Source organism: Pan troglodytes, chromosome 18 (genome assembly GCF_028858775.2).
Source record: "Pan troglodytes isolate AG18354 chromosome 18, NHGRI_mPanTro3-v2.0_pri, whole genome shotgun sequence".
NCBI lineage: Eukaryota > Metazoa > Chordata > Mammalia > Primates > Hominidae > Pan > Pan troglodytes.
The window spans coordinates 34,299,945-34,323,952 of NC_072416.2; the positions used below are offsets into that span (position 1 = coordinate 34,299,945).

The 24,008-nt window shown below is 39.5% G+C and overlaps 2 protein-coding genes across 22 annotated transcripts in view; both read right to left on the minus strand.

The window, feature by feature from the left end:
- The window catches only part of LOC129137290 (nuclear pore complex-interacting protein family member B8), a 47,228-nt gene extending 38,547 nt beyond the window's left edge, over positions 1-8,681 (minus strand). For 11 of the 21 annotated variants that reach the window (XM_063797051.1, XM_063797060.1, XM_063797057.1 and 8 more), the window contains exons 1-2: positions 4,145-4,214; positions 3,296-3,415 (exon numbers count right to left, since the gene is read on the minus strand). Coding sequence is in view for 2 of the 21 variants with exons in the window: in XM_054668256.2 (XP_054524231.2) it covers positions 4,145-4,304; positions 4,679-4,824 (306 nt within the window). In the remaining 19 variants the exon portion in view is untranslated. Of the gene's footprint in view, positions 1-3,295; positions 3,416-4,144; positions 4,305-4,678; positions 4,827-5,802; positions 5,946-8,120 lie in introns of those variants that run through there. The other 10 variants (XM_063797064.1, XM_063797063.1, XM_063797062.1 and 7 more) reach the window with 6 other exon arrangements.
- Positions 8,682-11,835: 3,154 nt separating this feature from the next.
- The window catches only part of LOC112207351 (serine/threonine-protein kinase SMG1-like), a 51,233-nt gene continuing 39,060 nt past the window's right edge, over positions 11,836-24,008 (minus strand). Inside the window, exons 6-11 of the mRNA XM_063796330.1 lie at positions 21,129-21,254; positions 20,678-20,750; positions 19,658-19,776; positions 17,760-17,932; positions 15,091-15,211; positions 11,836-12,011 (exon numbers count right to left, since the gene is read on the minus strand). Coding sequence (XP_063652400.1) covers positions 17,765-17,932; positions 19,658-19,776; positions 20,678-20,750; positions 21,129-21,254 — 486 coding nt within the window. The 3' untranslated portion in view covers positions 11,836-12,011; positions 15,091-15,211; positions 17,760-17,764. The remainder of the gene's footprint in view (positions 12,012-15,090; positions 15,212-17,759; positions 17,933-19,657; positions 19,777-20,677; positions 20,751-21,128; positions 21,255-24,008) is intronic.

Sequence of the window (24,008 nt, forward strand, 5' to 3'; positions counted from 1 at the left end):
CAGCTGGAGCAGGATAGGTTAAGAGAGGATCAAGGTGATGAGGGCCTGGAAAGGGGGGCTGGGGTCGAATCACCAGATCCTGTTGGTTGCAATGGAAGAGCCTGGAGTTTATACTCAGAGCAGTGAGAAGCCACTGGAAAGTTGTTTTTTTTTTTGTTTTTCTGTTTTTGAGACAGAGTCTAGCTCTGTCACCCAGGCAGACTGCAGTTGTGCAATCTCGGCTCACTGTAACCTCTGCCTCCCAGGTTCAAGCGATTCTCCTGCCTCAGGCTCCCCAGTAGCTGGGATTACAGGCACATGCCACCACACCCATCTAATTTTTTTTTTCTTTTTTTTTTTTTTGAGACAGAGTCTCTGTCACCCAGGCTGGAGTGCAGTGGCGCAATCTCAGCTCACTGCAACCTCCACCTCCCTGGTTCAAGCGATTCTCCTGCCTCGGCCTCCCGAGTAGCTGGGACTACAGGTGCATGCCACCATACCTGGTTAATTTTTTGTGTTTTTAGTAGAGACAGGATTTCACCATGTTAGCCAGGATGGTCTCGATTTCCTGACCTCGTGATCTGCCCACCACGGCCTCCCAAAGTGCTGGGATTACAGGCACGAGCCGCCGTGCCTGCCAGCCACCGGAAAGTTTTATGTAAGCAGGGGAGTGATCTGTTTTATCATTTAGAAGGATACACACCTCTTCTTCTTTTTTGAGAGACAGGGTCTAGTTCTGTCACCCAGGCTGGAGCCCAGTGGCACAATCATAGCTTACTGTAACCTCAAACTCCTGGGCTCAAGTGATCCTCCTGCCTCAGCATCCCAAAGTGCTGGATTACAGGCATGAGTCACCATGCCTGGTCACACTTCTCATTCTTTAAACCAGACCTCATTTGTCCACCTCCCCCATCCCCCGCCCCACCCCACGGACTGTCCTATAATGCCCATACAACAGGTCACTGTTTAGAAAGTGCTACAAAGTTACACAGTCCCTTCTGAGCCTCCCACCAATGTTGGTGGGTACAAGGTCAAAAAAAAAAATCTCATCTATCTAAGGGGCATAGGAGACTTTTTAGTTAGAGGGCCCAATTATAGTCCTCCTGAAAAGATGCCAAAAGTCCCCTTAAACACTTAGCAAAGATTCAAGAAAGATGAATCTCACATTCTTTGTATGGGAAATGAGGAACTTGACATCTTCAATATAATGGATTCCACTAAAATAAGATGACGATCAATAGGAACCAACTAAAAAAATACTTGACTAGCTGTTATTGAAAGGCTGAAATTCAGCTGACATAGGCAGTATTAATATTGAGCTAGAAAATAATTTGCATTGAATTCAGCCCAACTTTTGTTTTCTGATTTGGGTCTCTTCTAAATTTTTTTTTTCTTCTGGACATTGGGAACAATCCAATTTGAAGGCCTCAATGCCCAAATCTACACTCTTGTTTTATTCTATGTCCTTGGTTTCTTTTTTTTTTTTTTTTTTGAGATGGAGTCTCATTCTGTCGCCCAGGCTGGAGTGCAGTGGCGTGATCTTGACTCGATGCAAGATCCGCCTCCCGGGTTCATGCCATTCTCCTGCTGCAGCCTCCCGAGTAATTGGGACTACAGATGCCCGCCCCCAGGCCCGGCTAATTTTTTTGTATTTTTAGTAGAGATGGGGTTTCTCCGTGTTATCCAGGATGGTCTCGATCTCCTGACCTCGTGATCCACCTGCCTCAGCATCTCAAAGTGCTGGGATTACAGGCGTTAGCCACCGTGCCCGGCCCACACCTAGGTGATTTTTAAAGTTCTTCTAGTAGAGAAAGGGTCTCACTATGTCGGGTCACCGTGTTTGATGTCAGTTTTCCCTGCCAGAATCTACAATCTCCTTGATCACCATTATATCCCAACGTAGAGCTCAGTACCTGGTACAAAGCACATTTGATCAATATTTGCTGAATAAAGAAATAAAAATGAAGAGGCACTCCAGCCTGGGCAACACAGTGAGATGGTCTCAAAAAAACAAAAACAAAAACAAAAAACGACTGGAAAGGAGATGAGGGTACTTGTGAAGCCATATTATATGACACGCTCCGTGCTAGGACTTTTATATACCTTGTCTCATCTCTTCATCTCATACAATCCTTACAAGTATCTCAAAAGTGGGGAAATACCCATATAACTGAAGACAAAGGCAGTTCAGAAGTTCACTGATTTGCCCTAAGGTTCCTCGATTTGCAAACGTCAGGCCAATGATCCAACCCCAGGTATGTTTGGCAGTGAAGGACCAGTTGAGTCATAGCTGCAAGTAACCACCCTGCAGTGGTCCCTATCTTGGCCGTTAGCTTACATTGACATTTAACACTCAAATTTACTCAGTAACACCAGCTATCATGTTTTCCACTAAAACTCCACAGCATTCTGGCAACTTTTCTATTTTAGTGCAATAAAGTAAATTCTTAGCATCCCTTTGACATATAAATATTTCTACAAATAGTAATTCTCTAGCCATTCATTTGGAGTATTTAAAACTCAACATTCATAGCACATTTTATGTGACAAAGAACTTATGTTCAGAACACAAAAATAAGTCTTACGTCTTCATTAAAAACGGGTGAAGAATTTGAACAAACATTTGCAAACTAAAATACAAATGAAATACACTCAACATCATTAACCATCAAGAAAATAAAATTATGAGATAATCACTAATAATCACTACATATGCACCACAGTGATTAAAATTTTTTTAAGTTAAGCCACGTGACCCAACAAGGTGCATTCACTCAAGAGAAACGCAAATATATGTCCACTCAAAGACTTGCACATGAATGTTTAGAGCAGGTTTATACTGAATAGCGCAATGTGAAAAAACCCCAAAATCTAGCAAAGGATGAAGGGAGAAATAAACTGTGGTATATACATACAATAGAACACTACTCAATAATAAAAAGGATTATATTCCTGATACATGCAATATGGGTGAACCTTAAAAATATCATGCTGAGCAAGAGAAGCCAAACACAAGAGAACATGTTGTTATGATTTCACGTACATGAAACTTTAGTAAAGACAAGCCTAATCCATAGTGACAGAAAGCAAATCAGTAACTGCTGACAGGGGCAAATGAGGAGATGATCCCAAGGGAACCTTCTGGGGTAAGACGCTGTTCTGTATCTCGATCGTATTGGTGGTCACACAAGTGAAGACATGTTAGAACTCATCAAACCATACACTTAGAATGTGTAATATAAACCTCAATAAAGCAAAATTAAAAAAAAACACCTTTAATTTTCTCTTACAAAAAAAAAAAGGAAAACCACTTAACTTTAATTTTCTCCAACAACTGATTCTGGTACACAGTATACCTTAATGCCTGCATCCATGGCCTCACGTCATGCTGTTTACATGAACGTAAAGCTTCGCCGAAGAGTGGAATAAGACAGTCCTGCCAGAGAAAAACCAAAATTACTCAACGTAAAACAGGCTGTTGATATGTTTGCAGATATATAGCAAGTCTTAAGTCCAAGACTGCAATATAGTTTGGCTACTTCAGATTGATTGCAGTAGTTTTATCTATTACACTATACCCTTACATCATTTATCTTCTACTCACAAGAGGCAAGCACACAGTAAGAGAAAGCCTTTTGTTTTGAAGGGAAATCTTCTTCAGAATATTAAGTCTCATTTATCAATATACTTAATAAAGCACATTACAAAAAAAAAGTCACAGCACATTTACTATAAAGCAGACTGCAGAAAAACATTACAACTAATGCTTTATTATGAAGTTCTCGAAGATCACCATTCATTCAGAAGCCCCCATCTCTGGTCGAACTTTACCCCATTTAGGATGAAGAGGAGAGATCTTTGTTTGCAGCAAATCTAAAATTTACGTAATCCGCCTAAAGGAACTGTCTTTACATACACCACCTCCCACCCCAAAAATAGAAGAAAAAACTGAGCAATTTGCCATCCTTGCGATTATCTCAGGTTCTTCCATCTGCCCCATGTACTTCCCAAATGAAAGACTGCCTGAAAACAGCATGTTAGATTTCTGGATTTACCAGCTTGCCCAACTACAAATCCTACTCCAAAAAACTCAAAAAATAAGGTCTTTGTTCTACAGTAATGACCATTAATAGTCATAAGAGTGTGCTTGTAAAACTATACAGACCTCTGTTGAAAGTCTGTTAGAAACTGTGTTCTCCAAAGCAGATGAGCAATACAGCTGCAAGGTACTTAGAACTGGCAAAGACTGTGAAACTGTTAAAGTAGAAAGTCTCAGAGGTCCAATAGCGATGCGGGATGTTTGCTTCAAGTACTTTACCACATTTCTGAAACAAAATATTTACTGTCAATTAATAAAAATTACAATTCATAACCACTCAAAGAATAAAGCAATTGGTAAGATGCTATCAAACTGACATCCAAAGTTAGGGGGCAGTAAGAGGAGCAGCCTGCTCTATAATAAAATGATATTAGCAAGTCAAGACATTTGCTTTTGGGGATTTTTACATTTTATTTCATTTCAACCTCAGTTTTTGTTGGCAAGCAGCATTCATATATCATATGACTTCTACAACTAAAATGAAGCTATTAGCACTAGTATTTAGTAATCTAGTAACTCTCCTTCCAGCCCTCTTCACCCCATGTATGTTTATCACATGATATACACAATGTACATTTACCTCCGTAAGAGTAAACTTACTCAGTTATAGACTGCCACTTCTGATCTTGTTCTATCGGGTTTAAAGCAGTCGCCAAACAAACAGAACTTCTTAACAATGGAACTTCAATGGATTTCTGAGGTTCCCTTGGATCTGGACTTAACATGTTATGAAGCAGTTTTTTCATGTCTACAGAAGTTAAATGAAATGTCATTAAGTTAATGTGCTTTTATTATAAATTTTGATTTATGTTTGGCATTATTAAAAACTAATCACCAATGAACAGCTCCTTTAATATTTCAGGCAGTTAAACACTATAAGCATTACTGAGAGCTATATAAAAATCATACTTCATACAAAATTACTGTACCTCAGACCCCTAAAAAGCAGTTGCCTTCAAAGGCTCAAAAATCAGTAAGTCGAGGTCAGGCGTGGTGGCTCATGCCTGTAATCCCAGCACTTTGGGAGGCCAAGGTGGGTGGATCACGAAGTCAGGAGTTCAAGACCAGCCTGGCCACGATGATGAAACCCCGTCTCTACTAAAAATACAAAAAATTAGCTGGGCACGGTGGCAGACACCTGTAATCCCAGCTACTCAGGAGGCTGAGGCAGGAGAATCGCTTGAACTCAGAGGGCGGAGGTTGCAGTGAGCCGAAATCGCGCCACTGCACTCCAGCCTGGGCAACAGAGTGAGACTCTGTCTCAACAAAAAAGAAAGTCAGTAAGTCAATCTACTATTTAAGGGGACAAATCTAGACCTGCATTAGCAAATCTTGCTCAATCCAGAATACTCATTAAACTTTTTAATAACATTTTATAAAGTGTTCCATTTGTGATAAAGAACTTAATTAATGAGCCACATCAAGATGAAAATCAAGAAAAATATTTAGCTGAAACACTACTTTGTCCTTTATCAAACAAAATGGCTAGATAAATCTCAAAGTATTAAGGTGGTCATTTTTTTTATTTGACTTAATTTTAAGTGCTTTTCATTTCCCAAATCAGACATAAATAGGGCAGCCCTAAATTTGTTGCTTCACATGGGATTCTGCCCCCCCAAAAATGTAAAATAACTTCCAGATTTTCCAGTAAAATATACTAAGCCAAACATTTTGAGCAACTTGTCCACTAAAATAACTTTAAAACTATTTTCTCAAATACCTACCTATTTTCTCTTTTGATCCTCCAGCAAGTAGACTGATATTTTCTCCTGGTAACTGATAATTTCCAGGACTGATAATTTCTCCGAGTAATTCTAATTGCTCGGTACATTCAACAAATTTTCCAGACTCAAAGCTGCTTAATGATCTGTAATTAAAATATTGGTTAGTTTGTATTCCTATGCAGCCTGTGGAACCATTAAAAAAAACAAACAAAAACAGAACAAATCCTAGGAAGACAGCAAAGTACACAGCATTTTTCTGACAAAATTCCTTCCACGAGGATGCCATTATTTTGGTTTTTATGTTGAAGATGTGACTACCACTTAATTAGTACTCAAATTGGAGTGGCAAACCAGAAAGTCACAGCTACAGACTTTCGGTGGAGCTGACTCGCCCCTGTGTCTCCTTCCTGTTTTCATGTGTTGCAGCCTGTTCTCTTCAGAGCCTAACACACTGACAGTAGACCTCTGCAGGACAACTTTGACATCCAGTTCTCTCCAAGCTGCCAGTGAGCTCCCTGTGCAGCCTCACTCCTCACCTACAGCATGAGCCCTTGCAGCTCTCCCAGCATCACAATCTTGTATCTCAGTCCTGGCTTCTTTCACTGCTGGCATCCGTCCGTCTCTCCCTTTTTCACCTACTTTTCTTTTTTCAAAGAATTCTTCTCTTTCATCTGCTTATATGAAAAATAATGACACCTCTGAAATTCTTTCCTGTAGTCCTGCAGCATCAATGCCAGGAAGACAGGCCTCATCCTTCCAGCTTCTATGCTGCTCCTTTCAGATCCCTTACCCTGTCCCCATTTTCATGACACGGGCTCTCCAGCCAGGAAGAAGACACTGTTTCTCACTCTCTCTCTTTTCCATCTTTGCCTGTCCCTCTCGCTGTGTAACTTCCCTTATAACTCAGACTGAGGCCAGTGCTAGAAAGGCACATCACCTGACTTATTCTGTGCCTGATTCTACCTAGATCAGTGCAACCACTGGCTTCTCAGGGGGACCCTTGAGTACTGGGCACTGATGAACTGCTGCCAACACAGTCATCATTTCTGCCATTAAAAGGTCCTAAGCTCTCTCCAGTGGCAGGTTCCCCAAGTCCCCACTATGCTCTATAATGCCCTATGCTTTCAGCTAATGACTCAGTCCTCAGAAAAACAAACAAATAAACAAGAAACACAGGCTTTAATTTCCTCTACCCCTACCCCCAATCCACCATACACTGCTGAAATTCTGTCTATACCAACTTTGACTGCTTTCCTTGGGGCAGAGAAAAGGTGAGGGCCAGTTAATCTATCAATGTTCTTTCTCCTGTTTCTTCAACCTCTGCTTTCTAGTGGCTCCTTCCCCTTGGCCAAAAGAACATAATCTCTCCAACATTTAAAATAAACATCTCATATTTCCCTCCAGCAACAGCTTCCTATCCTCGACTTCAAGAAAAACTCACTGACCAAATAACTTACCTCAAGCTTTTCATTTTCAAATGTCTCTACCACTCAATAGTATTCAATCTAGCTTCTTCTGTCTCTCTACAAAACTCTTTTGCCTTATAATCCCTAGAGCATCTGACAAGGCTGACTACTCCCATCTGGATGTCCTATATCTAGGACACTTACCTTCTCAATGTCCCTGTATTTTTTTGAATGGCTTCCTCTTCTATCCTTTCACAAAATTGCTAAACTAGGATTCTGACCCAGGCCTCCCTACCTCTTCACTCACTATTCTCCAGAGGCTTCTCTCTGGTTTGGTTGCTTACAAAGGCTCTAGAGTATAGAGACTGAAAAGGAAAGAGGGCCTTTTCTGTGTACTAATCATCTGCAAATCTCTCAAGCTTAGACTTTCTCCTTAGTTCAAAATCCAATTCTTAACAGCTTACCCAACAATCTCGTCTGCACATTTCATTAGAAATCTTAAAACATGGCTTGTTCTCTGTGTGCTCCTACTCCAGTTAATAGCATTGTTTCTCTTCCCTCTACCATTGCCCCCACAAATTAATGGTCTCCATGCTTCCATACTTGCCCCCCACCTCCAGTCTCTTCACCATAGCAGAATGAACCACCAAGTCAGATCACAACACATCTCTGTTCAAATCCCACCTGAAATTTTCAGTCTTACTAGAATAACAGCCAAAGTTCTTTTCTCAGTTCCCAGCTACTTCTCTGCCCTTATAACCTACTGTTTAAGGCGCTCCTAAACACACAGGCCTCCCAGCTATTTCCAGAACACTCCAAGCCCATCATTCTCACATCAGGTCTAGGCCCAAAGGGCATCCCGATGGGCATGTCTTAACCTTGTGTCTTCCCTCCAAAGAAGGTCAGCTTTACCTAACTGCTTTCCTTATGGCACAGAAAAGGTGAGTGAGGTCCAATTAATCCTTCTATCAATAATCTTTATCTAATCTTTGCTTTAAAAGGTTGGAATAGCGCCCACATCTGATCATGTACAAAAAGTGGGAGATAGCGCCCACATCTGATCATGTACAAAACAAAGTAAGTTTATGGCTTCTCCAAAATAAGCACAAGCATACAGAGTTTATCCTTCAAAACAGGGGTATTTGGACACTTTTAAATTAAAATTACAGATTGGAAGGGATCTAGTACACTACACCTGGGACAAATACTTTTTTGTGAAGTCAATAAAGCCGTTGCGTGCAACATAGCATCTCTATGCAATGCAGCAACTCCTCGTCTATCGCTACAGTAAGAAAACAGCCACAGGTCAGGTGTTGTGGCTCACACCTGTAATCCTAGCACTTTGGGAGGCTAAGGTGGGCAGATCACTTGAGCCCAGGAGTTTGAAACCAGCCTGGGCAACACAGCGGGACCCCATCTCTACTAAAATTACAAAAATTAGCTGGGCATGGAGGCGCACACTTGTAATCCCAGCTACTCGGGAGGCTGAGGCAGGAGAATCGCTTGAACCTGGGAGGCAGAGATTGCAGTGACCCGAGATCATACCAATGCACTCCAGCCTAGATGACAAAGTTAAGACTCTCTCTCTCAAAACAAAACAAAACACCAGCCACACACAAAACACAGGAATGAGAGTACCTGTGTTCCAAGAAAACTTTCTTGAGTCGGAGTCTCTCGTTCTGTTGCCCAGGCTGGAGTGCAATGGGGCGATCTCAGCTCACTGCAACCTCTACCTCCAGGGTTCAAGCAATTCTCCCTGCCTCAGTCTCCCAAGTAGCTGAGATTACAGGTGCCCATCACCACGCCCTGCTAACTTTTGTATTTTTTTTGGTAGAGATAGGGTTTCACCATGTTGGCCAGGCTGGTCTTGAACTCCTGAGCTTGGGTGATCTGCCTGTCTCAGTCTCCCGAGGGATTACAGGCGTGAACCACTGCGCCCAGCCCAACGAGAACTTTCTTTACAAAAACAGGCACTAGTGTTGCGATGGTTGTACACTTCTGTGAATATACTAAAAATCAGTGAAGTATACACTTAAAATAACAGACAAAAAACAGGTGCTGGGCTGTATTTGGCCCACAGACCATAGTTTGCTGATCTCTGGTCTAAACAGAGCCCTTTGTATGTGCCTTTTGTGGAAGTAGACTGTATTTCCTCAATTTTCCATATACTGCAAATGGCAAGGTGCCCTGTTCAATAAGGAAACAAAGGCACACCCTGCCACCCTACACCTTTTCCATCCATCTTTTTCCTTTACACTGCCAAGACACTCCATTCCACCTGACTGCCCCATCCCCACCCACTTTCTCCTTATTTCTAGAGTACAGGACATAAACATCTTTGAATCTGTAAATAATGTGAATAATTTTCCTCAAAAATCAAGCTTTCATGTTTGAAAAAGAGTTTATTGTGACTTCAAACATAAGCTGTAACTGGTAATAAGCGAAGCAGCTATGGAATTATACAAGGCAATCCAATCAAACAACACGGAGCACATTGAAGCGCAAACATCAAATTTTACCTTCTTCCTCCTAAAAACTTTATTCCCTAATTACATCCATTTCTTTCTTTCTTTGTTTCTTTCTTTTTTTTTTCTTTTGAGACAGAGTCTAGTTCTGTAGCCCAGGCTGGAGTGCGGTGGTGTGATCTCAGCTCACTGCAACTTCCACTTCCTGGGTTCAAGCAATTCTCCTACCTCAGCCTCCAAAGTAGCTAGGATTACAGGTGTGCACCACCACCCCTGGCTAATTTTTCTATTTTTAGTAGAGGCGAGCTTTCACCATGTTGGCCAGGCTGGTCTCAAACTCCTGACCACAAGTGATCAGCCTGACTTGGCCTCCCAGAGTGCTGGGTTTACAGGTGTCAGCAACCGTGCCCAGCCTACACCTATTATTTTCTATTAAAAATAATGTTTTTCAACTCTGTGTGGTCCAATAGGAAGAAGAAATACACAAACCATAAACAATAAATACAAATCAAGAGCAGGGCCACGTCGAATTACTTAAAAAAAAAACACACACGGGCTGGGCGCAGTGGCTCATGCCTCTAATTCCAGCACTTTGGGAGGCTGAGGCGGGTGGATCACCTGAGGTCAGGAGTTTGAGACCAGCCTGACCAACATGGTGAAACCAAGTCTCTACTAAAAATACAAAAATTAGCCCGTCGTAGTGGCAGGTGTCTGTAATCTTAGCTACTCGGGAGGCTGAGGCAGGAGAATTGCTGGAACCCGGGAGGCAGAGGTGCCAGTGAGCCGAGATTGCACCACTGCACTCCAGCCCAGTTGACAACAGCATGACTCTGTCTCCAAAAAAAAAAAAAAAAAAAAAAAAAAAAAAGCCCCCCCCCCCCCAATCACCAAAAGAAAGACTACAGGTTGAGTATCCCTTATTCAAAATGCTTGGGACCAGAAGTGTTTCAGACTTTGTATATGTTTGGATTTGAGAATACTTGCATACATATGTGGGGGATGGGACCAAAGTCTAAAGACGAAATTCACTTATGTTTCATAGACACCTTCTATTCATAGCCTGAGGGTCATTTAATGCAATATTTTAAATAATTTTGTGCATACAACAGTTTGGACTCATCACATGAGGTCGGGTGTGGGATTTTCCACTTGGGGCATCATACTGGTGCTCAAAAAGTTTCAAATTTTGGAGCATTTTAGATTTAGGATTTTCAGATTAGGGATGCTCACCAGTAAGTGTTATGAAAATATTCCAAACTCCGGCTGGGCATGGTGCTGCCCACCTGTAATCCCAGCATTTTGGGAGGCCAAGGCAGGTGGATCACCTGAGGTCAGGAGTTCACAACCAGCCTGGCTAACATGGTGAAAACCCATCTCTACTAAATACAAAAAAATTAGCCAGGCGTGGTGGCGCATGCCCGTAATCTGAGCTACTTGGGAGGCTGAAACAGGAGAATCGCTTGTACCCGGGAGGCGGAGGTTGCAGTGAGCCAAGATCGCGCCATTGCACTCCAGCCTGGGCAACAAGAGTAAAACACTATCTCCAAAAAAAAAAAAAGTATTCCAAAATCCAAAATCGAAAACACTTCCAGTCCCAAGTATTTCAGATAAGGAATATTCAACCTGTATGAATGTTCCTAGGGAAAAAGAGACAGCCAAAATATAAGACCATGTATAAGAACTAACTTCAGTAGACAGAAAGAAAAAAGTACCAGGGGAAGAAGAAAGAGACCGCATTTTAAAACAACTATACAAATTTGAGCTGTAAGAAACACTGACATTTTCTGTAAGCATGCTAGAGCAAATAGGAGAAATTCATAAGACGTTTTCTAGAAAATAAAACTAATATAAAAAAACTTACCAAGATTTGTCAAGGAAAAAGAAGAAAAGTTAAATATAATGGCAAGAAAACATTCCTACCAATTTTATTTATCCAGGCATGTCTTAAATATGGCTGTTACATACAGTGATTCTGCAGACATGTTGACATGACAGTGAAATACATAAATATGTAATGAGAAAAGGCTTAACTGTGGATAAAACAAAGTCATTACAATTAAAGACTCACCCCTATTAGTGAGTTTTTGGCATTTCCAATTGTAGTCAGGGCACTGAGGTCAAATTTAACTACAAATTTTGCATTGTCTACATTGAACACATGATTCTTAAAAGCCTCATGTTTTATTTCAGAACAGGCCTCAGGAAGTTGCAGACTGTGCAGGAGGTTGTTTAGGGCACAAGTCATTTCTCCCAATATTAACTTATAGGCAGTCTCCAAAACAGGAATATTCTTCAAGCTGAGCATTGCTTGATAAACAGCACGGGCTACAGCAACAACCTGAAAAACAAAAAATTCAAGGAAGTGATAAATGGAAAATAAATCTTCTAAAATTATATGGAAAATAAATCACTATCTGTATTAGTGCTGATGATACAAATAAATTTAAGATCGATCAATTCACTGTCCGTAGCACTTAATAATTTAATTTTTTAAAAGCCAATCAGAAAACTGACACAGATCAGTATGCTATTTCAAATCTATTAAGTTTTATCACAAATAAAGAGTACTATAAATGAAAACTGTCAATAGGAAATTTCCAAAATGGCCGTTTTTTTTTTTTTTTTTTTAATAATCAACATCAAAAGACGTATGCAAACAGCAGTTTAAGACTGGGTTTCTTAAATCTACCAGGAAAGTCTGTGGTGGATTTGACTAGGGGGTGGTTGAAAAGCCAGTCATTTTTGTTTACCAAATACAGTACTTCTTAATTTATAACTTTATAAATGTGTCGACTTGTTTTACCCTTATGAAAATTTAATAAATTTAATAACAGCAAAAGATGCATAGTTTGAAAAGAGTATCTGGCACACCATTCATGAAAGTATTCAGTATGATTATCAAGAAATATAAATTTAAAAGAACAAATACAATCACTATATTCTAAATCAAACATTTCACATTTCACTCAATTTCACTTATATAGCCTGGTAAGCAACATTAGGTCCAACTCTTCAGTGACTCAAATTGTCAAAATTCATTATCAGTGTATTACTTACCTCTTTTTCTTTATGATAACGCAAGAATAGTAGTTTAGATGATGGTATAAACAGTTTTTCTACAAATGATGATGGCAGTTTCGTATTTATCTGTTCAACAATCTAAAAGAATAAATTTTTTTTAAAATGAGCTTCTCAAATTACAAAAAGACATGGAGAAACCTTAAAGGCACACTGGTAACTGAAAGAAGCCAATTGAAAAGCCTACATACTATATGACTCCAACTACATGGCATTCTGGAAAAGGCAAAACGATGGAGACAGTAAAAAGATCAGGGGTTGCCATGGGCTTAAGATGGGGGGAGGGAAGAGTGGGGAGAGGGAACGAGGAAGGAGTGGGTAGAACATAAAAGATTTTTAGGGAAGTGAAACTATCCTGTATGATACTGGTAATAGGGGAAACATGTCATTACACATGTTAAAGTCCATAGAATACATAACACAAAGTAAACTATAAAATTAGTTAATAATAATATATCAATATTCACTCCTTTGTAATAAATGTACCACACTAACACAATATGTTAATGAGGGGGAAACTGTTGGGATGAAGAAGGCACATGGGAACTCATTGTTTTCTGCTCAATTTTCTGTATATCTAAAAAATAAAGTCTTTTAATTTAGAAAAATATATCTAAGCTATATTTTAAGGCCTTAATACTGTGACATTAAAGTGTTTAGACACCTAAATAGGACACACGTATTTTACAGTTATCATGGGCATTTTTTCACATTAGCAAAGAGAGGTGTAATTCCGCATGCTCAGCAGAATGTCATCTAGAATTTGCTTTAAAATAATCCAGTTGGAGATGAAAGGATAGCAAAGAGGCCTAGATGAAACCAGATGGGCCATTTGTTTCTAATTATAGAAGCTGCGTGTTAAATATGTACAAATTTATTATACTATGCTCCCTATTTTTATGTGCTTCAGAATGTCCATAATAAAAGTGGGGGGAGGATATTTATGGTTAAGAAATTAAAGGAGGCCGGCCGGGTGCGGTGGCTCACACCTGTAATCCCAGCACTTTGGGAGGCCAAGGCAGGCAGATCACGAGGTCAGGAGATCGAGACCATCCTGGCTAACATGGTGAAACCCCGTCTCTACTAAAAATACAATTGTGCCACTGCACTCCAGCCTGGGCAAAAGAGCGAGACTCCGTCTCAAAAAAAAAAAAGAAAAAAAAAAAAAATTAAAGGAGGCCAGGCATGATTGCTCACACCTGTAATCCCAGCACTTTGGGAGGGCAAGGCAGGAGGATCACTTGAGACCAAGAATTTAAGGCCAGCCTAGACAATGTAGCGAGACCCCTTCTCTCCAAAAAATATAAAGGTTAGCCAGGCATGGTGGCATGCATCTGTAGTCCCAGATAGTCGGGAGGCTGAGTGGGAGAATCACTTGAGCCCAGGAGTTTGAGGCTGCAGTGAGCTCTGATTGTACCGCTGCACTCCAGCCAGGGGAATACAGCAAGATCCTGTGACCAAAAAAAAAAAGAAAAGAAAAAAAGAAAGAATCTGGTGCGAAGAGCAATGTTTCCTCAGAAAAAATGAGTAAAGCTACACTAAGACTAGCTATCAACCACTAAAAATAGAGGCCGGGCGGAGTGGCTCATGCCTATAATCCCAGTACTTTGGGAGGCCAAGGCAGGTGGATTGCTTGAGCCCAAGAATTCAAGACCAGCCTGGGCAACATGGCAAAACTCCATCTCTACAAAATAATATAAAAAATTAGCCAGGTGTGGTGGTGCACGCCTGTAGTCCTAGCTACCTGGGGGGCTGAGGTGGGAGAATCACCTGAACCCAAGAGGTCAAGGCTACAGTGAGCCAAAATCATGCCACTGCACTTCATCCTGTGCAACGGAGTGAGACCCTGTCTCAAAAAAAAATTGCATTAAAAATAAAAGTAAATAGACACTAAAATGAAAGCATAGATTATAAGACTGATGAATGTACTCTAAAAAAATTATATAATAAAGCAAAGCCCTTATTTTTTTTTCTTTTTTGGAGACAGGGCCTTTTTTGTCACCTTGGCTGGGTGCAGTGGCACAATCAGAGCTCACTTCAACCTCAAGTTCCTGGGCTTAATTGATCCTCCTCCCTCAGCCTCCCGAGTAGCTAGGACTGCAGGTGCACACCACTACACCAAGCTAATTTTTGACTTTTTGTACAGATGGGGTCTCACTACATTGCCCAAGCTGTGCCAGAATTCCTGGATGCAAGCAATCCTTCTGCTTTGGCCTCCCAAAGTGCTGGGATTGCAAGCATGAGCCACCATACCCAGACAAAGCCCTTCATTTCTTACATATCCATTTAAGGGCCTGAATAAACCAACACATTAAAAAGGAAAAGAATAATCCACATACCAGCGTGAGTAAATTCAAGACTGAGATGATATAATCGGTACCACAAGTCTGGCAATTCTCCAGTTGGTCTAATCCATATGTAACGACCATGTCACAATGTATAGTCATGCTAGGATCCAAGCTGCCGAGCAAAACACCAACACACTCATTAGCAGCTGTCAACACAGCCTCAGAAAAAAACACCTGGTTTGCAGCCGTCACACATCTCATTACTCTGTACAGAACCTGTAAATGGGGAAAACCAGCAGCTTTTTAAAAAAATTTACGTGCTTCCACAAAGCAAGAAAATACTTTTTATTTAATGCAATTTCAACTGAAAATTAACTGCTTGCCTTGCCAGCAGTCTCTTAATATTCTAGTTCTCAGTAGCTGAATAATAATGATGCCTTTACTACAATATGTAAACATGATCTTGGCTAAAAAATCCTAAAGTGCTACTATGACAGGAAATGGAATCTGCCATCCTCTATTTCCCATATACCCAACTTCGTTTCTCCCAATGTCACTAAATGGCTGAAGCTCAGAATCTTTATCATGAAATACACCACGACAGTAATGGTATTGACAGCATGGGAATAGCCTGCCCACACATACTACAAGCTAGCTCTTGGGCTTTTGGGAGTCAATCTTTCAAAACTGAACATACAAGTCACTTTAAGCTTATTAAAGTTTCTATCTACTGATGGTCTCTTTTGAAAGATAAGCACTCTCATGCTTACCACATAATATCTTCAAAAATCATATTATTTCCAATACACACACAAACAAAATCCCCCACTTCACTATAATGGCCAATTGTGTACTAAATTTCTAATAAAATAGGGGAGAAAACAGAGCAAATGTTAAAAAATATTTCTATAATATTTAACAACCAATACATACAGGATTTTATTTAGTCTACCCATAGTTTTCATTAAAAGTATCCTTGGAGGTTGGGCATAGTGACTGACATCGATCATCCTAGCACTTTGAGAGGATTAGCTGGAAGGTTCTCTTGAGTCCAGGAGTTTGAGACCAGCCATGTCAACATAACAACACCTCATCTCTACCAAATTTGTTTTTAAATTAGTTAGGCGTGGTGGCTCACACCAGTAGTCCCACCAACTACTTGAGAGGCTGAGGTGGGAGGATCACTTAAGCCTGGGAGGTCAAGGCTGCAGTGAGCCAAGATCGTGCCACTGCACTCCAGCCTGGGCAACAGAGACCATGTCTCAAAAAAAAAAAAAAAAAAAAAAAGAGAGTGTGGGGGGAGAGGGCGGAGGGGGAAGCATTCTTGGCCATGCATGCACAGTGGCTCATGTCTATAATCCCAACACTTTGGGAGGCTGAGGTGGGAAGACTGCTTGAGGCCAAAAGTTCAAGACCAGCCTGGGAAACACTGAGACCCCATCTCTACAAAAATAAAAAATTAGCAGGAGCTATGCTGGGAGGATCACTTGAGCCCAAGAGATAGAGGCTGCACTGAGTCGTGATGGCACCACCCCACTTTAAAAAGAAAAAAAAAAAAAAAAAGCTGGGTATGGGGACGCCCGCTTGTAGGGCTGAGTGAGGTGGGAAGTTCACCTGGGCCCAAGAGTTCAAGACTACAGTGAGCTATGATTGCACTACTACACTCCAGCCTGGGTGACAGAGTGAGGTTCCAGCTCCAAAAATAAATAAAAAAAATAAAAACCCCACCATTCTACCATTCTCAAAGGCCTAAAAGATCCTCATAAATCAATATACACCTATCCTATAAATTATGTCCCTTTTATTTTATGTCTGAATTAACGGCTTTTTATTTCAACTCTGTACAGTCTTCAAACAACCACCTTTTAGACATTAAAAATGAAGCAAAGATATTAAACCATTTTGAAACCATATTGGTTTAAAATACCGATATGCTGGTTTCATTTATCTTTAAGTTCTGACATTTCTGCTCAAGTACACAACTTACTATATAATCAATATCCTATTTTATTTAGCAACATGTTCAGCAAAAGTATATGCTCCTAAAAGCGAGTTTTATCCTAACGGTAAAATTTTCATCAGTTAGATTAAATTTTTTATGACTGTATCACACATGCTTCTTTCTCCTTATTCAAAGCAGAGTACAATGCCTGGGGTTCATTTCTTGTGTCTTTTCCACTGAACCCTCATTGGATGTGCTATATACAGTGCAGCTAATGTCTAAGGCTGCTGAAGTGTGGCAATCTAGCTACCTCATTTTTAATTTGTTTATGTTCTTTGATATCAGGCTATCAAAGAATATAAAGACACACAAGTTTTCATATGAGTTCCATCTTATGCTCAGAGAAGATTACTTTCTGAGGCTTCTCCTATAGTGTGCTATTCGTAATATGTTGAAAAACTAAAAGGAAACCCAATAATTTAAAAGTAAAATTATAAGAAATATTATTTAAAAATGAAAGGATAAGATTTAAAAATTCAGAGTGGCCTTTTGTCACGGGAGGGTAGGGGAGTTGGATGAAAGGAGGATGAGATATAACAGGATTCCCTGCTTTTCTGGTTATTTAAGAAAGCAGTCAGACAATATATACATATATACATACATACATACATGCTAAACAAATGAAGGATTAATAACAGTTCACCTGGTAAAGAGAAGCATTTACAATGTAAAACAATTTTATTTTTGAATGACACTTCAAATGCCCAAAAGCACTTACATCTGTTACGTATGCCTCAGTAATTGGAGGGCCCGAATTGGGCTGAGGCGTTCCCCAATGCTCCTCAGCACAGTACTAAATACCCGGAGAAGCGCAGCCAGCTTTGGTAATGACACTGATGGAGGAGGGACGTCTTCATCCACTGATTCCCCAGAGGCCACATGGCTGAGGTCCTAGATGTGAATTCACAGCATTCTTAATAAGTAGTACATTGTTTAAAAAAAAAAAAGAAAAACTCTAAAATATTTCAATCAATTCATTTTAGAATAGATTTTTAGGCTTTTAGAAAGAGAACTGTGGCCCATGAGAATATTCATGACTCTGAATATAAAAATGGGTTTTACCTAATTATTTCAAAAAGCCAACATTAAACCCAATAGACAACAAATTAAGGAAATAATCTCTTAAATCAACTCAGAAGGCTGTTGGGGAAAAATAAATTGTAGCACATATGCTCTAGTTACATGTAGGTATAAATGAAGACGGAAGCTTTTGCCACTCCTGAATTAGTTTTTGGCTAAAAATCTCATTCTAGCTATTCTTTGAGCCACTCAGCTCAACAGTAAGTCCTCCAAACCAAGAGCATGCACATGAAGAGCAAAGGGAGATTACAAGACCTGGTCTACAGATGTGTAACTGAAGAAGTACGATATATGAAAAGGACAAGATTCGCAAAAACTAGGATACTAGAACCAATGTATACATCTACCTAAAATTAAGCACCAAAATAACAGAAGAGAATGAGATCTTAAGGATAACAAGGGGAAGCATCTCTACAAACTAGAATGTGTGGCTTATGAGAGGTAGATCAGCTTTAAACGTGGGCTGTGAAAAAAGACATTCTAGGTGTGGGGGCAAAGAAAAAACAACGCAGAAGCAAAACATTTCCTTGCTTTTCTAGGAAAGAGTAAACACATCAGTACAGCTAAAGGTACTGAATTCCTGTTGACTACAAGCAGCAAAGATGAAAAAAACAAGATGAGGCCAAAATCTTTATGGGAGCCTTGACTGGTTGATCTGAATAGGGGAGAAACACAAAGAGATTCAGATAAGAGATGGCACAGAGTTAAGCCATGACAGTGGGGCCAGAAAAGCCAAGTACCAGTAACAGAGGCTTCAGCAGCGCTCTTAAAGCTCCTATGCTATATTCGTACAGCCACAAAAGCTGGCTGAAGCCAAGGCTTGTCCTCCAAAGTACGATTCAAGATCTCCTGTACATATGTAAGAGGAAAATCTTTAGGAGCTTTTGGTGTTTTGTGTTTTTTTATAACACAACATCAATTTGCTTTAAGACTCTGAAGACTGGGAACAAAAAATAAAAATAAATAACAAAATATGTCTGTAGAAAAATACCAGCTACCGAGAGTATGTAAAGCTTTGCGAAATACGAAGCTTGCAACGTTTCTTTTAGTCTCTCCAGTATTTCTCCTGGTAACTTAAACACATCTGAAATAAATGTTTAAAATACTGACTGGGCACGGGGGCTCATGCCTATAATCCCAGCACTTTGGGAGGCCGACGCGGCTGGATCACCAGTGGTCAGGAGTTTGAGCCCAGCCTGGCCAACATGGTGAAACCCCGTCTCTACTAAAAATACAAAAATTAGCTGGTCGTAGTGGCGGGCACCTGTAATTCCAGCTACTCAGGAGGCTGAGGCAGGAGAATCATTTGAACCCAGGAGGTGGAGGTTGCAGTGAGCTGAGATCGTGCCATTGCACTCCAGCCTGAGTGACAGAGCGAGACTCCGTCTCAAAAAAAAATTTTTTTTCAAAATATTGCAATGGGCTTGTAATTTCTGCTTAAATGTCAGGAGGTCTGAGCCATTTTAAAATAAATCTAGCACAATTTAAGATTTTTTCTTAACCAAAATTTTAAGAAACAGCTTTCTATATACTCACCTCAGCATATGCTTCCATGTCTTCTAGAAACTGACCAAGAAGAGGCGTAGAAAATGCAAGATCAGCTACCCAAAATGGCTCCAAACTCTGCAACCACCCTTGGAATCGCATAAGAAATTCTGAAAGGGTAGGGGGGAGAAAAAACACCAAAAAATCCAAATTAAAAAAATATAAGAGGCTTCTTTCAAAAAGTATCTGGTTTTCAAGCAGCATACCCTAAAACATGTCCTATATCATAAAATTAAGACTGCTAAACATACTGATCACGATTAACCAATACCTCTTTAATTAATACCTCTTTAATTTCTGCAGAAATTAACAGGTAAATGTTATTTCCTTACTTTTTCAGTAAATTTCATATCTATATTGTCACTACACATGACTTAAGACTAAAATGCCACAATCTACCATTGGCCTGGCTAATCCCAGGGCCACATCTAACCATTAAAGGTGTATACTCATCTCCTCAGTGAAAATGAAACAGACCACTATCACCTGAATATCCTATTTTCAAAAGTTTATTACACCAAGTAAGTTACGAGAAACTATGACACTTGAAACAAGCTGAAATGTGCAAATGAGCCACGCTAGTCATTCACTTAACTCCAAAAAAATGGGAAACAAAACCATTTCTCATTTATGACAATTCTCCAAATTAACCCTATATTTCCTTTTTTAAAAAAATAACCAGAAAAACAATAAAATGTGACAAATAACTTGGATCTTCCATTGTCCACTTCAGGGTATTGCCACTGCAATATATTCTTACCATATACTTTCCTACCAGTACAAACTACAAATAACTTGGGTAAGTCCTGTCTGTACTTACTCTACCCACCTACTAGTAATTTCCTCTGAAAATATATATTTAGCTAACAAGTCATGTTCATTTACAATAAAACATTTCTCTGAATTAGTTTTCTTGCATTATTAAAGAAATGGCATTGATAGATGGTCACTGGGGGACCACTGCTCCTCCCCGACAGTATTTAAATAACTGGTATAGGCTGCAAGACTTACCAGATACCTGCTGCGTGAGCGAAGGTTTCTGAGTATGATCTCTATGCCATCCAACTAATATACCAATTGTATCCTTGATGGAAACAAAGAGAGAGGGGGCCAATCATTTTAAGATATTACTGCCATTCACCTGTGGACCATTTCACAGCAAAAGATCCTAAAAGGAGCATCTATGTTCTACCTACTTGACATTCTAGAAACTTAGAAAGGGGAGAGGGGCAGGAAAATAAAAGAACTACATTTCTCACAACAATGAAATAGTTTATTTTCTTCAAATATTTTAAGGTACGAACGTCAGAAAGAAAAATGCGGCATTTAACCCTGGAACCTCAAATATCACTGATTATATTCAAAGGAGCAGAGGCATTGTTTTCCATCTGATTCCTCAGTTCCTCACACACACAACCATCCCCCTCACCCCATGATCTGAACAGCGGAATGAGGAACTCACCCTAAAATTAGTGCTGAAAATATGAGGGTAACATCGAGCCACCAAAAGAATGCACTTAACACATCTGCAAAGCAATTCTGGTGTATCCACATTTTCAAGAATTGACTGCAGGCTGGTCATTACAAGCTTAAAAATAAAAGTTACAAACCGTGAACATTCAACAAAATAGGGAGAAAACAAGCAAATTAGGTTCATTATTTACTAAGTGACTACATAAAAAACTGAGTATGAGACCAAGAAAAATAGATTCTGTAGTTTTAGTTAAAAAAAAAAGAATTGACTTGTAAATCCCAACTGCTTGGGAGGCTGAGACACAAGAATCGCTTGAACCCAGGAGGCAGAGGTTGCAGTGAGCTGAGATTGCACTGCTGCACTCCAGCCTGGGAAATACAGCCAGACTCCATCTCAAAAAAAAAAAAAAATTAATAAATAAATAAAATAAATAAATTGAAAATATTTCGCTCCACTAAGCTGTTAAGCTAAAAACAAATACTGTTTTCTCTTCTTCAATGTTTGTTAATATTAGTCCTTTGACATCAGTTAACATTAGTCCTTAATAACATCTGTTTACAATATCCCTAAATGCTCTCTTTAAGATTCTACCTGTGATTAAATTTCAAATACAAAAAAGTAAGATGGATTTGGGAAACTTTTCTATAAAGTACAACAATTACTTTGCAATCCAAAATATAAAGCAAATTTTATATAATTTATGCTTTAGTATATTAGTACTTGCTTCATATGAAAATTAAGGAAGATCAGTATGGCACCACACATGAATAACATGCAGGCTCAGGTTACCATTATACATAAATTTTTAAAATAAATATATGGCAAAAATAAAATAATAAATAACTATTTGTCATTCCATTGAAAGAATATTTATTTTGCAGCTGTTAAAAAACATTTTTCCCTAAAAAAGGAAAAGCTGTGCTTTACATAGCAATCTTATAAAAGAAATGCTAGAATCAGAAAACCATCATTTTAGGCTGGGTGCAGTGGCTCACACCTGTAACCCCAGCACTTTGGGAGGACGAGGCAGGTGGATCACCTGAGGTCAGGAGTTCAAGACCAGCCTGGCCAGCATGATGAAACTCCGTCTCTACTAAAAATATAAAAATTAGCAGAGCACAGTGGCACATGCCTGTAATCCCAGCTATTCAGGAGGCTGAAGCAAGAGAACTGCTTGAACCTGGGAGGCGGAGGTTGCAGTGAGCCGAGATCGTGCCACTGCCCTCCAGCTTGGACAATAGAGCAAGATTACGTCTCAAAAAAAAAAAAGAAAAAAAGAAAACCATTATTTTGCAATAGCCAATGTTATAATCTACACAGGCACAGACTATCAATGCTAAAAATCATTTAAAAGACATCTTGGGGTAATTACAGAAATTTGAATATAGAATACATATGTAATAAAATTCATTTTCTTAGGTATGATTACAATATTCTTGTTATACAGAAGAAAAACCTTATTCTTGGGAGATGCATACTAAAACATTATGGGGTGAACTGTCATCATGTGTATGGTTTTCAGATGCTCAACAAAAGTCTGTGAGAAAATAAAACTGTAGCAAAATATTAGTAACTGGTCAATCTAGGTGAAGCATATATTATGAAATTATTATCGTATTTACAGGTATTTATTTTACTGGTGCATCTATCTTTCTATGAATGTGAGAATTTTCACAAGAGCTGGGAAAATATTCATAATTATGCATGCAGAATAAGCCCAAGCTGGTGGCATTCTGTTCAGTTACAGGTAATTTAATGAATCTTCCCTCAAATTTTTCTCAAACCTCTATAATCAAGGGGGAAAATGTTTCATTTTGTTTTGCTTTTTTGAGACAGGGTTGCCTATAATGGAGTGCAGTAGCTTGACCATAGCTCACTGTAGCTTCAACCTCCCAGGCACAAGCGATCCTCCTGCCTCAGCCTCCAAGTAGCTGGGATTACAGGTGCATGCCACCATGCCCGACTTATTTTTTTCCTTTTTTTTTTTTTTTTTTTTTTTTTGTTTGATAGAAACAGGGTTTCACCATGTTGCCCAGGCTGGTCTCAAACTCCTGGACTCAGGCAATTCACCGGCCTCAGCCTCCCACAGTGCTGGGGTTACAGGAGTGAGCCACCATGCCCAGTTAAAAATACATTTTTTATTTAAAAAAAAAAAAAAAAGAACATTCCTTATATTTCCTTTATATTTTTTAAACTACATACCCAAAATAAAGCATATCAAAAACTGTAAAAAAAAAAAAAAAAAAAAAAAAACCCTAATATCAGATATTCCAAACACAACAATACCATAATTTAATCACTTAAAATCTTACTCAAAACTAAATCAATGATCTTTTAGGCCAGGTGTGGTGGCTCATGACACTAATCACAGTACTTTGGGAGGCTGAGGCAGGAGGATCACTTGAGGTCAGGAGTTCAAGACCAGCATGGCCAACACAATGAAACCCCATCTCTACTAAAAATACAAAAATTAGCCAGGCTAATGGCACACTCCTGCAATACCAGCTACTCGGGAGGCTGAGGCAGGAGAATCACTTGAACCTGGGAGGCAGAGGTTGCAGTGAGCCGAGATTATGCCACTGCACTCCAGGCTGGACAACAGAGCAAGACTCTGCATCAAAAAAAAAAAAAAAAAAGAATGATATTTTAATATATTCAGATACACAAATATGAAATAAAACTAAGTAGACCTGCTATTCATTTACACATAATTATCTTATACCATTTGGAATAAGAATTTGGGGCACGTTAGCAAACCAAAAGGCTCAGAAAGAAGTTGTGATAGTTAGTTCTTGTCTCCCTCTACAAATGTGAAGCACTCTTCTATCCGGCATTACTAGTGGAGTTCCTATTTTCACCTTTGCAAAT